Consider the following 18,328-nt stretch of genomic DNA (forward strand, 5'->3'; position numbering starts at 1 on the left):
TTAGGAACCCCTGTAATTCCTTGTATTTAGAGCCAAGACGCCCAGTCACAGCATTCCTGTATGCTGCTCAGATGTTAATTCCCAGCTTGCCTTTTGTACCCATCTCAAAGAACCGTCGGTCCATCTGAGCCTAGCTCACAGTTCTGTATGCTAGGAATTTGATGGAAGAACCCAGGCAGCTGCATTGGCTTAATGTATTTTTTCTTCAGTATGGCTGCCAGGTGTGGGGAGAAATTTCTCAACCACAGCCTGGATGATGAGGCATCTTGCCAGCATGGAGGAGGAGATGGGAAGTCGTTGATCTATTAGAAAATTAATCTTCTGCTAACTAACCTGCAGGGAAAGCAGGTTCTCAGCAAATGAGCTACGCTTCAGTTCCCTGGGGTGTGGGGTACCATGGCTGAGCTGCAAATCCCTGCAGCTCAGAGGAAATTCCAAGTGTAGGTAAGAGGGTAGACGTGGCTCCCTATGACTTTAAAACTCGTTCTCTGAATTCCTTATGACTAAATAAATCCTACTTTGATTTCGCTCTGTGGCACAGCAGAAGGTTTTCTCCCCAGGCTCCTGAAGGAAAATGTTTGCAGGTGCCAAGTGTTTTGTTAGGCAGTCTGGGAAGTGGAGCTGGAAGATACGCTTGGGGATTTGTTGGGTTATCAATCCCATCAAAAGAGCAAAAGGGATAGGCATTGCTCCACTTGAAAGGAGTGGGAAGGGCTTGTGAACTGGAGATGGGCCTCAGGAGGAGCAATGGAGCAACATCTGCGGCACCAGTTGAGTAGACAACTTTGTCTAAAGGTTACAGTTCCTAAAATAAAAATCCTCAAGTAAGTTGATTGCAGGATTTGGTATTTTTGGCAGCTGTAGGGAATTTCAAAGGTTGAGAAAAGTATGCATTTGAGCCAGCTTACTGACTCCCCTGACCTGGGGGGGGGTGTCAGGTTGGGGGTTCTTCACCAGAGGGTGGTCAGACCCTGGAACAGACTGCCCAGGGCAGTGGTCATAGCTCAAAGCTGGTTGTCCTTGTGGGTCTCCTCCTCAGGAGATATTCTATGATTTTATGGTTGTATTATTTAAATTCTTCTTGTACTTAGGAAAACAGTGTTAGTCATCATTATCTGTAACCAGACCTCTTTGTGAATGAGTCTTGTTTATCCAGGGCAAGCGAGATTTTAGGGTGTCAGAAGGCCAACTGTGTCAGAAGCGATTACTGATCTGTGGTGTGTTTTGTTACTGGTCTGCGTGCCTTGTGCCTGAAATGAGCAGGGGGGAAAACTGTAAAGATGCCTTTTTTTCTTAGGCTCAGATTTCAAAACAGATCTGGCAGTAGTGCACAGTAAGCAGGCATCACTAGAAATATTATACTCCATTTTAGTGCTGTCTTCCTCACTTACCAAAAATGCTGGAGAATGTTTCAGTTCTCAGTTTGCAATGGATAATTTAGCAGAGTGATTTCCTTACATGTGCAATAGCAAAAACAATGCTGGAAAAATCACAGATACTATTTTTTTTCTTATTTCAGGATGTAGTTCAATGCACTGTTTGTACATCTTTGGTGTAAGTGGTAGATCTTTTACATACATTATTGTTTTTAAAAAAAACAACACGCATTAAAACCCAACCAACCAAACAGAAAAACCCTAAATTAGATATCTGTAGGTGAGTACGTAAGACAGAGTCTTAGACTCTTCAGCAAAATTACTCCCAAGGAGGTAAACATTTGGAAGAAAAATATTCTCTGCATCCAGCTAAAATGCAGAATGAGAAAATTTCAGGCGCAGTGCTACAATAGTTAATGGGTAGGCAATTATTTTGATGATTTACTGCCTTTTGTTGAAATACCATAGAACCAGTAATTGTTGCAATAAACATTTTGCACATTTAATTTTTCTGCAAAAATATGTAACATGAAAATTACCCGTTTTACAGTAATTTACATATTTAAAAATGCAAATCAGAAACAACACATTTGGGGATTTGCGGATTTTCAGTAGCTAGATGTATGACCTATGGAGAAGAATAGGGGAGCTGGATGTTACTCAAAAAAATTGGGTTGTTATCCTGGTGAGAGACTTGTGATAACAGATAGGCACTTCTTGTATGGACTTGCTGCTTAGCGAGTGACCCTTTCGATGTTGTTTGTGTCATAATGGTTAGGTGAGAGTAATGAATCTGTGCTAAGATGAGACACTTGGGATTGAATTTTTGCAAATGGTGGCGTGGTGTCTCATACCAATAATCCTCCTTGCAGTAGCCAGCGTGTTCCTGCCTGTGAAGAGCATCGAGCTACGTTACTGATAGCGGCAAAAGGGAGTGCCGTGCCATCAGCCCCAGTTCTCCTGCTTGTCTTCTGGTTGCGTACAGCTAGGGAAATTTCATCGCCGAGTTGTCCGCCCACAAATGGGGTTAGGGCTTGAGAAGTGCTGGAACAGCTGTGCTGTGTGTTTTCAGACCATGTAACACCAGCAGTGCTGTGATGTCCTTCTCCTGAAATATGCTTTTGCCGTTGCCCATAAGTACATAGGTGTTGCTTGAGGAAGACAGTTCCTATCTCTGGAAATGGTTTATAGACCCAACGCTCAGGGAAAACAATTGACAGCATTAAAATATTCTGTTTTATGGAAGTAGAACACTGTTCTAGTTCCTGCGGGAGGAGAAAAGAATTATTGCCTGGGTCCTTTAAGGCAGTTCGAGAGCCACATAAATGTTTTCACAGTGACTTAAAACTGAATTAAAGCCAGAGCAAGAATGTTTTTGTACAGTAACGGATACTTAATGCCAGAAAGTTGATTAATATTACATCTCTTCTCAAACATGATCTGTGTAACAACATGAGGTTTGCATTGGAATAGCTGGCTCGGGTTCACAAAATTGGCAGGGCTCCCTCTTCTCCTTCTAAAAACAAAACTTTTCCCTTTCACTCTTCCCTCTTTGTTTTGGACAGTTTTATGAATGCTCAATCACTTGCTTTACGCAGCACAATCTATGCTACGTACAGTGTATGTATATGATCCTTGCCTTTATCTTCCAGAACACAAACATACAAACATGATCATATATCAGTGCACGGCTCTTCCTTATGCTTAGGCTAATGGAGAAACTTACAGTAGGAGTATCTGGTACAGGAATCAGCTCAAGGAGGGTTTGTGAGAGAAAGCTTTGCCTGTAGAGCAGGCAGTTGACTGAACTCAGCAGTAGCTCTGCTGTTTGAATAGTGAAAGCATGATTATTGTGCATACTATGAATGGACTTTGAGTAGATGGCTGGGTATAGCCTATAAAATATTTGTGCGTGTATTTATTTCGGTGGATGCTTCAGAAAAATGCTGAAAATACAATAAATGTTTATTGCTTAGTGAGGCATCAGTTCCCTTAGTAAATGCCAAGTTAATCTGCAGTAATCGAGCACGTCTGTGGCTTTACATGGTCCAACTTTTTCTTTGCCATCGTTATAGCTGCACCTAGTTACAGGCACAGTTTGCATTGACCAGTGCAGGGATTCTTTATCGTGACTTCAAATAAAAATACCTTGAAATCCCTGGATGGGATCCTGTGTGATTATTAGTGCCCAGAGTCCAGCTCCCTTGATGCAGAGGGAACTGTGCTTCATCCACCAGGGATCATGCTTGCCATAAGGTTTTGTTCAGCTGCCATAAATCATATCAGTGGTTTGAAAAAACCCCAGTGCTTGCAAGTTTTGAATGTAGTGGTTCAGTTTCTTTGTGTTTGATCATCACTGCTAACCAAAAGGCCCACAGGAATTTCACTATGGGACTCATATTGAATCAGCTTAATAATAATAATGATTACTTCAGAGGAAGCAGCATTTTGCAATGAACATGTAGGTAAATATGGTTAAAATGATATACTCTTGTTGTATTTGAAGCTTCTCAACGCTTACAGTTTGCTAGTATTTTTCATCATTTGTTTGTGGTGCTCATGTCTTTAATTAAAAGCTGTTCTGGAAATGTGGAACTGGTTAAGGTAGAATAAAATGATGGTGATTCAAGATTCCAAAAGATCTCTCCTTTCACAGTATGAGTTTTATTGCTGGTGTGGGTTGTAGATTGGTTTTGTCTGTTTTTCCTTTTTTTTTTTTTATTTTTTATAAATGAAATTATTGCTTCAAGGATGAAACCTTTATTGACTGCTCTTTCAGAAGGAGAAAATGTAACTGGGAGATGAATGCTGGATATTGTGCATGTCAGAGTTATATCTAGGATGGAAGACTGTAGTTGTAGCACATTTATATTTGAGCTCAGTAAAATTTAGGGTGCATCTTTCCTGCTTTACTAAATGTCTCAGAAATATTGAAGGGCTGGCAGACCTCAAGGGAAATGCAATTTGCTGTGTAAGAAGACACAAAAGAATTAATAATCGTTTTATTCTTGAAGCAGATTTGGGCTCAGTGATATTTCATGCAGGGTTGTTGGTAGATGGCTTTTTTTTGTTTCCCTTTGAGAAGGGGATTTTTCATTCTTATTAACAGTTACTTTTATCAGTTGCTTTTCAATGGTGATGTTTCATGGGGCACTTTTTAGTATTCTTTCCCTGGTGATTTCATCTTTTCTGTCTTACTGGAGCTGTCTAGCTAACTATTTGGGCCAGGTATCTAGCTTTGTAAGTCAAAATAACTTCATTCTGCATTTGTTTTATTGAGATGGGAGTGAAATCATGGTCTAGGGGATATATATATATATATATATATATATATATATATATGCATTATCTTGAATGCTTGACTGGTAATATTTTTTTGTAATTAATCAGATGAGCTCTTTGATTGTTTTTCACATAACATGACTATGAATTTGGCAGACCTCATTTTCAGGAAGATTTTTACACCTGTCTGCTTATAGCAGTATTGCAAGCACTCAAAGAAACAAATACTGCTTTTTTTTTAGAAACGAATGCCATCTATTCTTCAAATAGAGGCAGCATGGCAAGGGCTGTTTTGCGTCTACATCTTGCCCTTATTTTAATGTTCTCAGGCTTTAAGCTTTTTAAGCTTTTCCTGTGAGAGCGAACATCTTTTCTCCCCCATTTCTCTCTTCCCCCTTTCAAGAATCTTACAAATTAAGACAAAAGATAATTACTCAGAGGGTAAAACTGGCAGGGTTCCCACGACACTTAAAATTAATGAGCTGCTGCATATAAAATATACCTTGTCTCATGTTCGCCGGGTTTGGGTTGTTTTTTTTTTTTTTTGTGAACCATAAAAGTGCACAGTTTGGCTTTTTGGCCGTGTTTTCTGTTGCAGTAATTTTCAGTTATAAAGCGGCAACCGAATACAGAAGACTGATCTCTCTGAACGTTTCCGTATGGGCAGATGTGTATACACAAAATTTGTTCCTTCCGAAGGAAGATATCACTCGCAGTGATTGAAATACGTATTAACAAAGCTGCCGTCATTTGTTTGTGCTGTGCCCTATTACAAATAAACAGTCGCACTTTGCACGTTCCTAGCGCCTTCCTTCTGATATGAGAACTCCTCACAAAGGAGGATAAATGTATTGTCGTGAACCCCCCGAGAGGGGTTGGCAATTATTGTCAGTTCCATCACTGGAAATGAGACAGAGAGGTTATGAGACTTTCACTGGAATCACAGACAGGTCCTCGGCTGTCTGGGGCAGCGCCAGTTGCTCCTGAGCTCAGCAGAGCCGAAGCCGTGGGGGAATTGGTGGTGAGTTGGCTGCTGATGGGGTTGCTCTCATTCCTACTCACTTCGTGCAGCAGGAAGAGAGAGGGATGGGGGAAGTGGAACAATGTAGACTTGTGCTTGCAGGTGGTGGGGTTTTTGTGTTTTGTTTTGTTTTAATGTCACCTGCTGTAATGCTTACCACCGCCTGAATGTGATAAGTGACCTGAACAACAATGCTGTTGATAACTTGCTGGAATTTCTGCTCTTGGAGGCACGGTGGGAAGGTTGGAAGGTAGCTGAAGCAGCTTTGGTGCACCTCAGTAGCAGCTTAGGTGCACCTTCCTGTGTCCAGCAGGATTTTTGCTTGCTTAAATTACTGTTACTGCTGCTGCTCCTGTAATACCACAAGATACCTGTAGACACAGCCAAGCTTTGCAGTTCAGATAAAAAGGAGTGTGTCATTGGTATCTCATACTTACTGACTAACTGAGGCTTTCATTTCCCAAGAAAACAATGTCTTAATTCATTCTGTTAATGTTCCCAAACAGGTAGAGCATGTTGTGTGCAATACTTAGTATTCTTAGGTATTTGTGCCCTTAAGTATTTGTGAATTTTCTTATTTACATCCTTTCCTAAGCAATGTCAAAATAGATGAGTGAAAAACAAGAGGGGATGAGTGGAGAAGTCAGGAGATCACTTGCCATTGTGGATGTTGGATCACAAACCTCACAGACCTTTGGCAAGTGTTGCCCTGATGAGCAAGCAGCACATATTTACTGCATTTTTTGATTAGCAAACAGACAAAAGGATTGTTGGCTTTTGTTTTGTTTTTTTAAATCTCAGCTTTTGATGATCCCTGACAGTGGAAGATGAACGTATATCCCTGAATAATTCAGCAGAGGGAGAGGAACAAAACTTTTTGAGATATAATTGTATATATTTTCATAATGTTTATTGTGTAAAAAATATGGTTTCTGTTCTTTCTTATACCTTAGTTTCAACAAAAGGTTAGGATACTCAGCTTAGTTCCTTGTATTACTTCATACGATGTATTCCAAGTTATTATTTTTCTTTATTTGTAGAAGTACCTTTCTCTATTTGCAACTTGTCTGCTAAACATGCTTTTTCATGGACCGTTTCTTTTCCTTGTTAAAGTAAAAATAAATCCTCTTTCTGTTTATGTTACATTCAGCACTTCCTCACTGCCACAGCAAGAAGTTGATTAAAACTGTCATAAATAAGAATCAAAAGGATAAGTCTATGTTTAGGTCAATCAAAATAGTAACTTACCTTATATGTTTTAATTTGGGTACTTTGATAATCAAAGGAAATAGCTAGCTTTGGTAAACCTGTTCTTGTAGGTAAATATGCAAAATTGTATTTCTATTTCTGTGTTGCTTTTACGTTAGCTAGAATAGAACACTCACTAAATATCCAACACTGACAACAAAGAAGGTTGGGTTGTTTTGAATGAAGAGTTTCATCTTGTATGCACTTCTTTTTTCTTTAATACTCTCATTTTTTTTTCCCTCCTCTCAGTTTTCAATGGATCCAGCAAATCATTGAAGGAGAAAGAACCTGCCCAGAAACACAAAAGCAAAGAGGCCACACCAGGGAAGGAGAAGAACAGCGAACATAAGGCTGAGAGCCGAAAAGACCAGGCTGCTGCTAATCACCATCCTACTACAAACACTGGCTCCTCTACGAAAGGGCTCCCTGCTAACAACCACCACACTCTTCATAGATCGGCTCAGGACTTAAGAAAACAGGTAATGAATTATACTGTACTGTGGACACAAGGGAAACACAGATTTTTAAGGTGCTAGCTTTATTTTTCACTGCATGGCACAGAGGGAACATTGCCGTCCTTCAAAGCATGCTCTGAAGACAGCGGGGAGTTAATTTTTAGTGGAAGAGAGAGAAAAAGAGAAAGGAAAAAAGAAAAGTATTATGTATGTATGAAGTTGTTCAAAGTATGCTTTACAACTCTCTCTATATTACATAGAGTGTAGATATGAAAGCTAAAAGTTCACATCACTTTAAGCCTTTCTGATTGATACTTTTGTTGGCTCCTCGGCTGAAAGTGCCAAGGCTGGCAGCACATGGTGGAAATGAATTCCTTTAGTATACAGCTGGTCTGCTTGGATTATCTTTGAGGTTTACTGGCATTGTAGAGAAACTGACATTATGCTCAGGTGTCTTCTGTTGTACGTGAGCAATTCAAACCTCAGAGTCTGGGAAAAATACCTTGCCCAGTGCATAAACTGTTCCAGGATTTTATCTCCATCCCAGTAGACATACCAGGAGAGAAGCAATTCAGGACTTCATATTACCTAGTTTAAGACTAGCAAAAAAAAGTTCAGCAAGAGCTTTGTCTGAACCCAGCTTTGATTTGGGTCTAGAAGTCTTTTAGGTGCTTGTGACCTGCATTGGGGCGGGACGTGTCTTCATCTGTGAGTGTTTTGGATGGTTGGGTCATTAAACTTCTAATATAGTAAGTGATAGATTCGTTTTCTTATAAAAGGGCTTTAAAAGCCTCAGACAGTGTCCTTTCAAAATCTTTCAGCTGTTATCTTTCATGAGGTAATTCAGTCTGAGGGGATGGGTTAACAGAGTATCTGAACTGGGGCAGTGCAGTACAGAAAGTTTGCTGCACTTGCATTTCTTTTTCTCTTTTCTGGAGGTTAATTCTCAGCAAGACACTTGCAGGCAGTTATTATTTGCTGGCATGTGTAGGTTTTTCATCCAAATAGGCTAGGCTGGATTTCACTGGAGCTTGAATTGCCATTTTTGAGAGCTGTCAAGGCCTTAAATGGCACTTCTCAGTCATAGGCTTGGAAATTCAAAAGAGCAAGAAGGAAAAACACCGTTGTTCCTTGCCAAGGAAATCTTCCATGCCTCGTGCTTCAGTGATGTTTAGCTTCTCCTGAAATGTCTCTACTGGACTTGTATTACCTTTGAAATCGAATCTGAGATCCTGAAGGAAATCTGAGATCCTGAAGGTTATGTACAGTGTATTTCTCTGTACCCGTGTAATCTTCCATTCTTGATTCCCTCATGGCAATTCTTGCTTATCGAGTCATCAGCTTGAATGCCTGCCTCCTTTTTGTATCTTTTCTTGTGACTGCCAGCATCCTATGATCCTTGCTGTAACATACTCAGCCACAAGCACTTCATGTCAAAAAAGTTTCCCAGAATGTAAGGATAGGCTTGAGACGTAATTATTTTAACTCACAGGAACACTCATATGAAATCCTTTAAAGTTTTGTTCTGAAAGTATGGGTGGTTAAAATTCTTCTAAAAGTCAACAGCTGTCTCTTGTGAAGGAAGTTCTAAGAAGGAAAACAAACAGCTGTAGAAAAATTCTGTCCACGAGCCAAGGGGGTTTGTTTTATACAATAGTAGATTTTTTTGTATTGTAGTTAGGAAAAAAAATTATATAAACTTAAGCACAATGTGCTACAACCAACAGTAACTCTACGTAGACACTTCACAAACTGATCCTCAAGCTTCAGAAAATAAGGGACCTATAAGCTCAGAGGATGAGGTTTTTTTGTTTTAAGTGGAAGGATAATTAACATTCTAGTTTTCTTCTGCAGTCCACAGTGACATAAATCCTTTCTTACTAATTTTAATGAAAACACGGCTGTAACTAATTAGAAGTGATTTATGCATTTTGCCTGGTGAAGTGATCTAGCTTTCTGTAAAACCTTAGACATGATAATTGAGGCATCACTAAATTTATGCTCTTGTTGGGAGTCTTTGACTGTTGTGGTGCTTTCCTAAAGGAGAGTTGTTTTCTCGAGGCATCAGCTGCATGTTCGTCCTCCTTCCAGTGTGTTTTTGCTTCTTGTTCATGTGCATTTAGCTGGTTTATCGATGTATGTGTCTTTTTTTTTTGGTTAACTCTTAGAGAAAATAAAAGGAGAACACAAGAAATCAGATGACATTTTCTTTTTTCCTCTCTTTTTTTGCCTTTTCTAGTGTGCATTTGCACTTGTCACGTTTCCTCTCTCTTTCTTCCTCCCTTGCTATCTTTCCAAATTTCCTTCTTCAAAGGGATTGTGGGCAAACGAGATGTAGTTCAATGGGGCCCTCTCTTGGCCTAATATGGTAATTTAAGATCTGCAACACTCATATATCAACAGGAGTATTTTTATGAATGAATTCAAGATCAGCTGTGTAACGTGATTTTTTTTTAGAGACCAATATTGTTGTTGGTATTGCTAATGTTGCTGTTTTTACTGTGCTTGTTATCTGCTAAGTTGTTTGTTGGCCTTATTTTGTGTATTTTGTGCATCTGCGTGTGTGTGCATGACTGGTGGGTGGATCCCAGGTGCTGTGCAGAGGTGTGTATGTAGACCGGTTCGAATCCAACAAATTTCTGCAATACTGTGTGCTGGTTTTTATTTGCTTGTAAAAAGCTAACAATTTTTAGAAGTCATTGTGCCATCTTTTACTGCAAGGCGAGTGTTCAGTAAAGTGGAGAAAAGAGTGTTCTGAAGACAAAAATGTATCAGCACAACTGAGAAGATAGCTGAAAACCGCAGATATTATCCATATCCCTAGTTTCACCCTTAGCTCAAGACTTTGAGTCATGTAAGGCTAATGTCAATCATTTTGTTACTATTTGAATTAAATTGACTTCTTTCTTATGCGCTCAGTGTAAGCACTGCCTCGGAATGGAGCTGTGGCATAGACTCCCATTTGGTGAACCTGCGCACCTGGCAGTGTGGCCAGTTTTTTAGGCTGACTCTGTGTGTGTATGTTTGGTTTGGGGGGAGACATATCAACAGTAGAAAGGTAAGAAAATGGCTACCGCAATTTCGTGTTTCTTTTGGTTCCAATCGTCTGATGGGTCCTCAGAGACAAGTACAGACCAGGAACATGTAGGTGTGTGCTGACCAGGCAGAATTTCGCATTTGTCAGTGTGAAATCCTGAATCCACCCATTGCTTTGATGGTGGGCAGTGACCACGTTGTTTGTTCCATTTGTTTCCAGCTGGAAGACGTTTGTTGCAGCCTATTCCGCATTTGAAGCGTGGTCTGCTCTGGTCTATGTACTACTGCTGTATCTTAAATTTCACGCTCCTCTCTTTCAAAGCACTCGATACCTGTGGACATTTGGGGAGGGGAGAGGGAGAAGCATTTGAAAACCATTGAGTTGTGTCTGCTCTGGAAAGATGATGGTTCTGAGAAGGTTTCCAGAAGTGTTTCTTTCCTACGGGGTCTTCTTGGTTAGCAACCAGACAGAAACAATTCAATTCATTATGGTACTCTGAAAGCCAAGCGTTCCTCTGCTTCAGGACTAGTTCATCATTGGAGTAACTTCACTCTGTCTGAATAGAAATTCAAATGTGCTTATAGTATAGGATAGTAAGCTACATAGCTGAAGCTTATGTACCTATTCAGTGCAAGATTTGGCCCTGAGAGATCTAAGCTTTCATTCTGTGGAGGTATTCTGACAACTCTAAGCAGTTGTGAGAAGTTGCTTTTTTCTTAATAAATTTCTTAATAAATTCAGTTTCCAGAGTTTCGTATCTTGGCAGTTTTAATTCTGGTCTCAAGCTGAGGGTGTGTTTTCTTTCAGAGAGGATAAGTTGTGAGGATCTTGCCTTTCTCCATTAGCACTTGTTCCATGACTGCCTCTCATGTAGGCCATGTGCCATCATTACCCCTCTGAAGGAGTGACATGGCTGGCCCTTCAGCATTCTGGTTGTGACTTCTTCAAAAAAAGTTGTAGGAAATCTAGGGTGACAAGGCATTTCCATATAGCCTGAATATCCCCTCTGAGGTGTTTTCTTCACTGTGCGTAATGGCACAGTACTGTAGCTATTATATCCTTGAAACCTTCTTGAAAACCTCTAGTTAGAAGAGATTCCTCAACATCCAAAATGCTTCTTATAGCATTTTCCTTTCTTACTAAGGAGGAAGTTTTCCAAGTTGCGCTTTAGATTATCTTTGTAGACAGTTAAGGGGTTATTTTCACCTCTTGCTTTTGACATGATCAGTAATTCTCAGAGAGGTTTGCATGCTTTCACCACTGTTTCGTTTTGCAGCTCACATTGTTCTCCAAATATTATTCCTCCCCAAATGTATTTGATTTGTCCTTCCTAAAATTAGCAGTTCCTCTTATTTTAGTAATGTTCTGACATAACTTCCTCAAGATTGCCTTTCATTTTGACCTTTCCTTCAGAGTATTTACAGTTCCTTCCACGTGTGCATCACAGGCACGGTTTATGATAATCCAGGTTACTAATGGAAGGACTTAGCAGAACTGAGGCCAAAATAGACCTCTGCCAAAAATCACCTGAAATACGCTCTCAGTATAACCATGAGCCATGACAATAGTGAACGTCTTTCTCAGTCTACTGTAAAGCCACTTTACAGTAATTACACACAGGATGTACCTCCAGAGCTTGTTTGATGGGATGCTAACAGGAGTTGTACTGAAACAAAGGTACCCCTTTGCCCGTTCAACCAGGTGTCTGTCAGAAAAGGATGAAATTAGCTTGCAGTGCTAAACGGCGAGGTGGGGTGTATGTGTGTGTTTGCTCTGTTAGTTTTTATCATTATCTTACTGTGTTTTATGTGTTTACAAATTTACTGTTGGTTCCAGAATCATTAGGGTTTGAAGTTAGCAGTCTGCCTTCCCTCCTCCATTTCTCTCTGGGACACATGCTAGAAATTAACTAGGTACACTTCAGCTTGTTGCAGTTGCCTTCCTGGCTCTTTTTTACAATTGACTTTTTTACATGTCTGGTAAGTATTCACTTAACCAGTGGTAGTACTTGTGTTGAGGACAAACCGAAAGAAGCACAGGCACTTCAGCTAAACTGTTTCATTTGTTTTCCTTCCTTGTGTAGTAGTCAATCTACGCTACTGCTTGTGTAGGAGTGGATCTGCTGTCCTTTGTTAGCTTCGTATTGCTGGAATATTTATAAAATCTTCTGTTTCGTTTGTGCCCCTTTGCTAACTGGAATTCCATTAGCGCCTTGACCTTTCTGATTTTATTCCTACATGCTTTTGCTATTCCACTATAACTGCACTTAGTCACATAATTCTGCTTCGGTTTTTAACTGTGACCTTAGATTTTTTTTTTTTTAGAACATTATGAACAAGCATAATGGTCTATACTTTGTATCCTTCTCCTGAGTGGAATTGTTTGGATTTAGGGTTGGTTTTGGTTGGGTTTGCTTGTTTGTTTGTTTTCAGACTTTTTCCCCCTAAAATTTGTTGTCCTTTCTCTGCTATTGTTATATCTTAGAATTGAAAACTCACTTCATAATCACTGTCATCCAGATTACCGTCGCCTTCCGATCCTCAATCAATTCTTCTCAATTAGTCTAGATGAAATCTATAATCAATGTTCCTGGCTATCTGTATAGCCAGAGATGCTGTGCTGACAGCTGCAGGCAGGAGGCGGTGTCTCAGCAGATCTCTACCTGTGTCTGTTTTACAGTGTAAAAAGGCTCTGTAAAAGTCAAACCCGGTCCTCCATTTCAAATTTTACTGCCTAAATTCCAAGGGAAAATGGTAAATACACACTTAATGGGAGACTGTAGTGTGATCTTTTCAGTCTCTGTTTTATCCCTATTTTATAACATTCCTATTTCGTAAGTGATTCAATTTCTTGAATTCTTTATTTGAAGGCGCCATGCTTACTGATTTGACAAGCCTTTTGAAATCCCACAGGAAAGTATTATAACTTTGCAGAAATGGTTCTACTCACCTGTGCCAATAAGGGTGATAGTTGTATTGTATGCTTTCACTTTGAGCACATTTATCAGTGTTCCTTTGATTTTTGGGTGTATTTTTCCTTGCTCATAGTAGTTTAAGGAGGTCAGAAAAAATGTTTAAACTCGTTTAAATGCTTTAAATTTCTGAAGGTTTAATCTTGAACTTTTGTTTCTTTAGCAGTGGGGCTTGCTTTGACAGTGCTGAGCTGTCACAATTCCCTTTGAAACTGAAGGCTGCTTTCTGAAAGGGTTGCTCTCAGTGCTTAACATGCCTTATAATTAAAATACTAATTTTAGTTTTATAATTGGATTAAAGTGCCTAACAGAAAGAAGCAGAGTCCAGTTCCTGTAAATTGCAGTGGCACATTAGTGAATAATGACAAAAATGTGTCTGTAAAACTGCCCAGATATCAAACTTCAAAAACAAATATACAAAACCACCTTTTAAAAAATGCACTGAACTCCTGTATGCATTTTATTTCATGTGAATAACTAAAGCAACAAGATGCCTCACTGGATTTAATATGTAAGGCAGACTGGATCCCTCATGGCTGTCCTGATCCGTTGGGTACATAATGTGTTCAATATTTAGTTTTCTATGTATGCATATATGCATAGAGAGGAGCTTTGTTTGAATCTAAGTGTGAAGTTTTTGCACAACATGCCCATTCCAGGTTAGAGTAGATGGTACACACTAGTTACTCTCTTTACTATATAGGAAACTGTATAGGAAACTATATAGGAAACTTACTTAAGAGAAGTTGGGTGGGTGAGGGAATAGTCTTTGAGGTCTGGAAAATGAGATAATGACAGTAGTAGTTTGTAGATAGTATAGCTTGCTTTCTGGTAGGGAAAGAAGAGGGTATTGCTAGCAAGTGAGCTCACCCTTCTTAGTGCTCCATACCCTCCAAAAGCATGATCAGCTTTCTGGGGACATCTTGGTTCATTGTAGAATAGTAATAATAATAATGTGTGTTTCTTATTCTGGATCTCCTATCTCTCCTCTTGTCTGGGTGGAAGTTATTATAGGAAGATTGTACAAAAAGGGCCAGGAGTCAGGACTGCAGAATATGGTTGTCCAGCAAATGGGAAACTGTGGCTACCTGGGAACCTTATTAATTTACTTTTCTGTTTTATGTTTCCTTCCTTCTGCTCCCCCTGCGATACTCCTGGCTTTGTAGGTTTCTAAAGTCAACGGAATCACTCGAATGTCATCTCCGAGTGCAAATGCAGCCAGTGCCAAAAAGATGAGAGAGGTCAGACCTTCACCGTCCAAAACTGTGAAGTATACTGCAACGGTGACAAAGGGAACTGTCACATACACCAAAGCCAAGAAAGAACTGGTCAAGGAAACCAAACTAAATCACCACAAACCCAGTTCACCTGTCAACCACACAATCTCAGGGAAACTAGAAAGTAGCAATGCAAAAACCCGCAAACAGGTGCTATCCCTTGGAGCATCCAAGTCTAACAATACCGCTGTTAATGGTGTAAAAGTCAATGGCAAGTTGAACCAAAAGACATGCACTAAGGAGGTGGGGAGACAGTTAAGGGAGGGGCTGCGCAATTCGAAGAGGAGGCTGGAAGAGACTAATCACATAGACAAAATACAGTCGCCCACCAAGAGAATGAAAGGGGCCGTCAACTTGGCAGAAGCTGCGAGCAAAAAGGCAGTTGTCGAAAAGCTTTTGCTGAATGGACACCTTAAAAAGGAAGTGCCAGAGAAGAATTTGGAAAGAAATAGGCCGAAAAGAGCCACTGCTGGAAAGAGTACGCCAGGGAAACAAGCACATGGCAAAACTGAAAATGCCTCCTGTGAAAATCGTTCTACCTCTCAAGCGGAGTCCTTGCACAAGCCACAAGACTCAATGGGAAAGCACGAAAAGGGCAGTAGTAAGTCTGGGTGGGGGATGCTGGGGGAGATTCCCATCCTTAGGCCCTCCACCAAGGAATTTCATGACCCGCTGATATACATTGAGTCAGTCCGAGCTCAGGTAGAGAAGTATGGGATGTGCAGGGTGATTCCTCCTCCAGACTGGAGACCTGAGTGCAAGCTAAACGATGAAATGCGGTTTGTGACACAGATTCAGCACATACACAAGCTAGGCAGGCGCTGGGGACCCAACGTGCAGCGGCTGGCCTGTATCAAGAAGCACCTCAAATCTCAGGGCATTACCATGGACGAACTCCCACTCATAGGTAAGGGCTGTGGTTTCCTTGGCCTTTCGCCACTGCTTGTTAGAGTCCGTGTGCAACTTCATGCTCCGTTTGCCTGTATGCTTAACCAAACCCCTGTTCTGTTAACACTGCAGAGCCTGGCTCTCTCTCTTTGTCCGTCAGTCAGACACGGTGCGGGTGGGTCGTGGGAGAGCTTGGCTGGGAGGGTTTGCATTGCCACCTTCCTCCTTCCAGCTCTGTTTGGCCCAGGGAAAAATGCTGTTACTGGTTCTCAGATTTCAGGATCTTCACCCCTACTGTTTATTTTATTAAATAGTACAGCTCAGGGTATTGATGGTCTTCATTTAAATGTTATTTCAGAATATTCTTGGACGGTACCAAAGATGTTTTCCAAACGGGCTACAATGCTGCCAAGCTAGTATACAAATATTTTCCCCCTTTTCTTTAAAAGCATTTAACCAAGGGGAAAAAATATCTTGAAACTGATTTCTATTTGGGTACTCAGACACTTCAAATCACAAATTTGCAGTGACCTGCTGACATTTAACAACCATTAAGTGTCAAGAATAGGCAGTAAAATGTGGTTGATTGCAAAATGGAGGTTTCATTATTCCTCGCAGCAGGTGTCTGCCAAGGCTAATGCCTGAGTAAGAATCACTTATTTAACAGAATTCTTGGTTTATGGTCTGCTGTCAAATATGACACGTGACAAAAATGTGACAATAGTTTGTAAAAACATAACAACAGCAGCATACAAATGAACTGTTGAATGATTCACCTCCATTTCAGCTGCCTTTGCGGCCCTGACGTAAGAACAGAGTTTTGTTTTTAATTTGTGTTAACCTTCTCCTTTGTTTTTGAAGTGTTTTGAGTCAGAGCACGGCAGGATCTGCATGTTGCAACTTGAGGCTAGAGTTTTGCCTTTGAGGCATTATCCCATTAGAGGCAGCTATCAACACTAGTTGGATTAAAGGACACGCTTTGCTGTTTAAACTGTTGACAATGCTTCCCTTCCCTCTCCCTTTTCCTCCCCCTTCCCCCCCCCCCCCCCCCCCCCCCTTAAATTTTAAAACTTTGTTTTATGTCACGTATGGTAAGTGGGTGCAAATGCATAAAGGCACACAGAGATGATGAAGTTCATGATGAGCCAATGAAAGGCACAACAGAGAATGACAGAATTTGAGGAGGAGAAGGAGTGAGGGTTAGTGCTCTGTTGCAGCAGCCACACAAAAACGTTCAAGGAAATCTGAAAATTAAAATCAGTCAAGCAGCAATAAGTGAACATTTTGTATGCCTAATGTATGCAATGGTTATATGCTAATAGAGAAGAATAATGAATTAAATTTACATTGGCGAGAGTGAGAAGAAAATGTGCAAGACAGCTCGATTAACACTCCTGGAACAATGTTAACTTTTTAATGAAATACCTTAACTCGGCATTAAGATAGCATTACTGTTAATTATTTGTATTATTTAAGTACCTAAGAGCCTAATTAATTGGCAAGGTTTCTATTCTGCTGGGTGCTATATAACTGGAGCAAACAGTGATCTCTTATAAAATTTGCATCCTATATATCCTTTGTGCAGTAGTTTCGTAACCTGTCTTGGTTTAAAATTAAAAACAAAATGGAGTAAAGAAGCTGGAGATCATCACTGTACAAAGATTAGAAAACTGTTGGCTCCAGCAGGAAAGATATAAAATCATCTGTGATGATAAGTGAACACTTATTAAGTAGACATTCATACATATTCCCCCCCTTTCAGGGCCAAATCACATTTCCATCGAAGCGAATGGGAGTTTTGCCAATAACTTGTATAGTGCCAAGGCTTGGTATTAAATGCATACCTTAAGATTGAAGGTTTTTTTTTAACAGGCTGGCTCACCAAGTGAGTTAGAAATATTCCTAACGTCGTGAAATTGAGACTTTTTTTTTTTGGTAGACTTTTTTTGCATAACATGTGTCAGGTCTCATATTTAAAGCCACTTTGCTGTAGGCACTTTAGAAATGAGGTTAATGACTTCTTTTATTTTATTTCTTCCCTCTTCGACCTTTCAAGGAAAGTTTAAGCAACGTACTAAGGCCAGTCCTGGAAAACATCAGCATGAGATATAAACGTTTCCAAAAGCTATGACTGAGTAAATGGAATTATAATTGAGACCATTTTGTAAACCTGAGCTGTAGCTGGCCCTGTGGAGCATCTGCTAGATATATGGGACTTGATTGAATGATGTGATACTTAACGCTCTTATATTGCAGAGTGATTATGAGCTATCATTCCTTTATGCTGGGGAATATTGCATTTCTTAAATACACCATAAATAGTGTTGAAACTAGGGCCTTTAACTAGGTGTGCACAATTTGTTGCGCTGCAGAACATGTATAATGTGAAACCTGAAAGATGCTTTTTGCAAAGTTTGGAGTGAGTTACTCAGCTTCATACGTTTGGCTGAATCTATTGGGATGAAAAGCCATTTTAAATTATACCTTCCCTGTATTTGAACTGTGTGTATATATAATACTAGACCAAAAAAGTGCTTTCTGTGATAGAGGCCAGCTTGAGTGTTACTTTATAGGGAAGACTAAAGAGGAAAGAAAGAAAACCTTTCAAAAAAAATCCATTTTTCCAATGGTATTGACCTGTTCTCTACTCCAAAACTTAAACATTGTGACTATTAAAAAAAAAATTTGTTTTTTAATCACTAAGATAAGTGTGCTACCTTGATGCTTTGTCATATACTCCCCAAAGCCATCCTTTCTGTTCTGGCTACAACCA

General features: G+C 40.0%; 1 protein-coding gene across 2 annotated transcripts in view; it reads left to right on the forward strand.

Annotated features, from left to right (window-relative positions):
- The window catches only part of JARID2 (jumonji and AT-rich interaction domain containing 2), a 203,343-nt gene that overhangs the window by 159,282 nt on the left and 25,733 nt on the right, over positions 1-18,328 (forward strand). For both annotated transcript variants that reach the window (XM_042869275.1, XM_042869276.1), the window contains exons 6-7: positions 7,177-7,406; positions 14,557-15,574. In XM_042869275.1, the coding sequence (XP_042725209.1) occupies positions 7,177-7,406; positions 14,557-15,574 (1,248 nt within the window). The remainder of the gene's footprint in view (positions 1-7,176; positions 7,407-14,556; positions 15,575-18,328) is intronic.

The sequence above is a fragment of the Lagopus leucura genome, unplaced genomic scaffold (assembly GCF_019238085.1).
Source record: "Lagopus leucura isolate 7727_CA_CO unplaced genomic scaffold, USGS_WTPT01 Super-Scaffold_100002, whole genome shotgun sequence".
In the NCBI taxonomy this organism is placed as follows: Eukaryota; Metazoa; Chordata; class Aves; order Galliformes; family Phasianidae; genus Lagopus; species Lagopus leucura.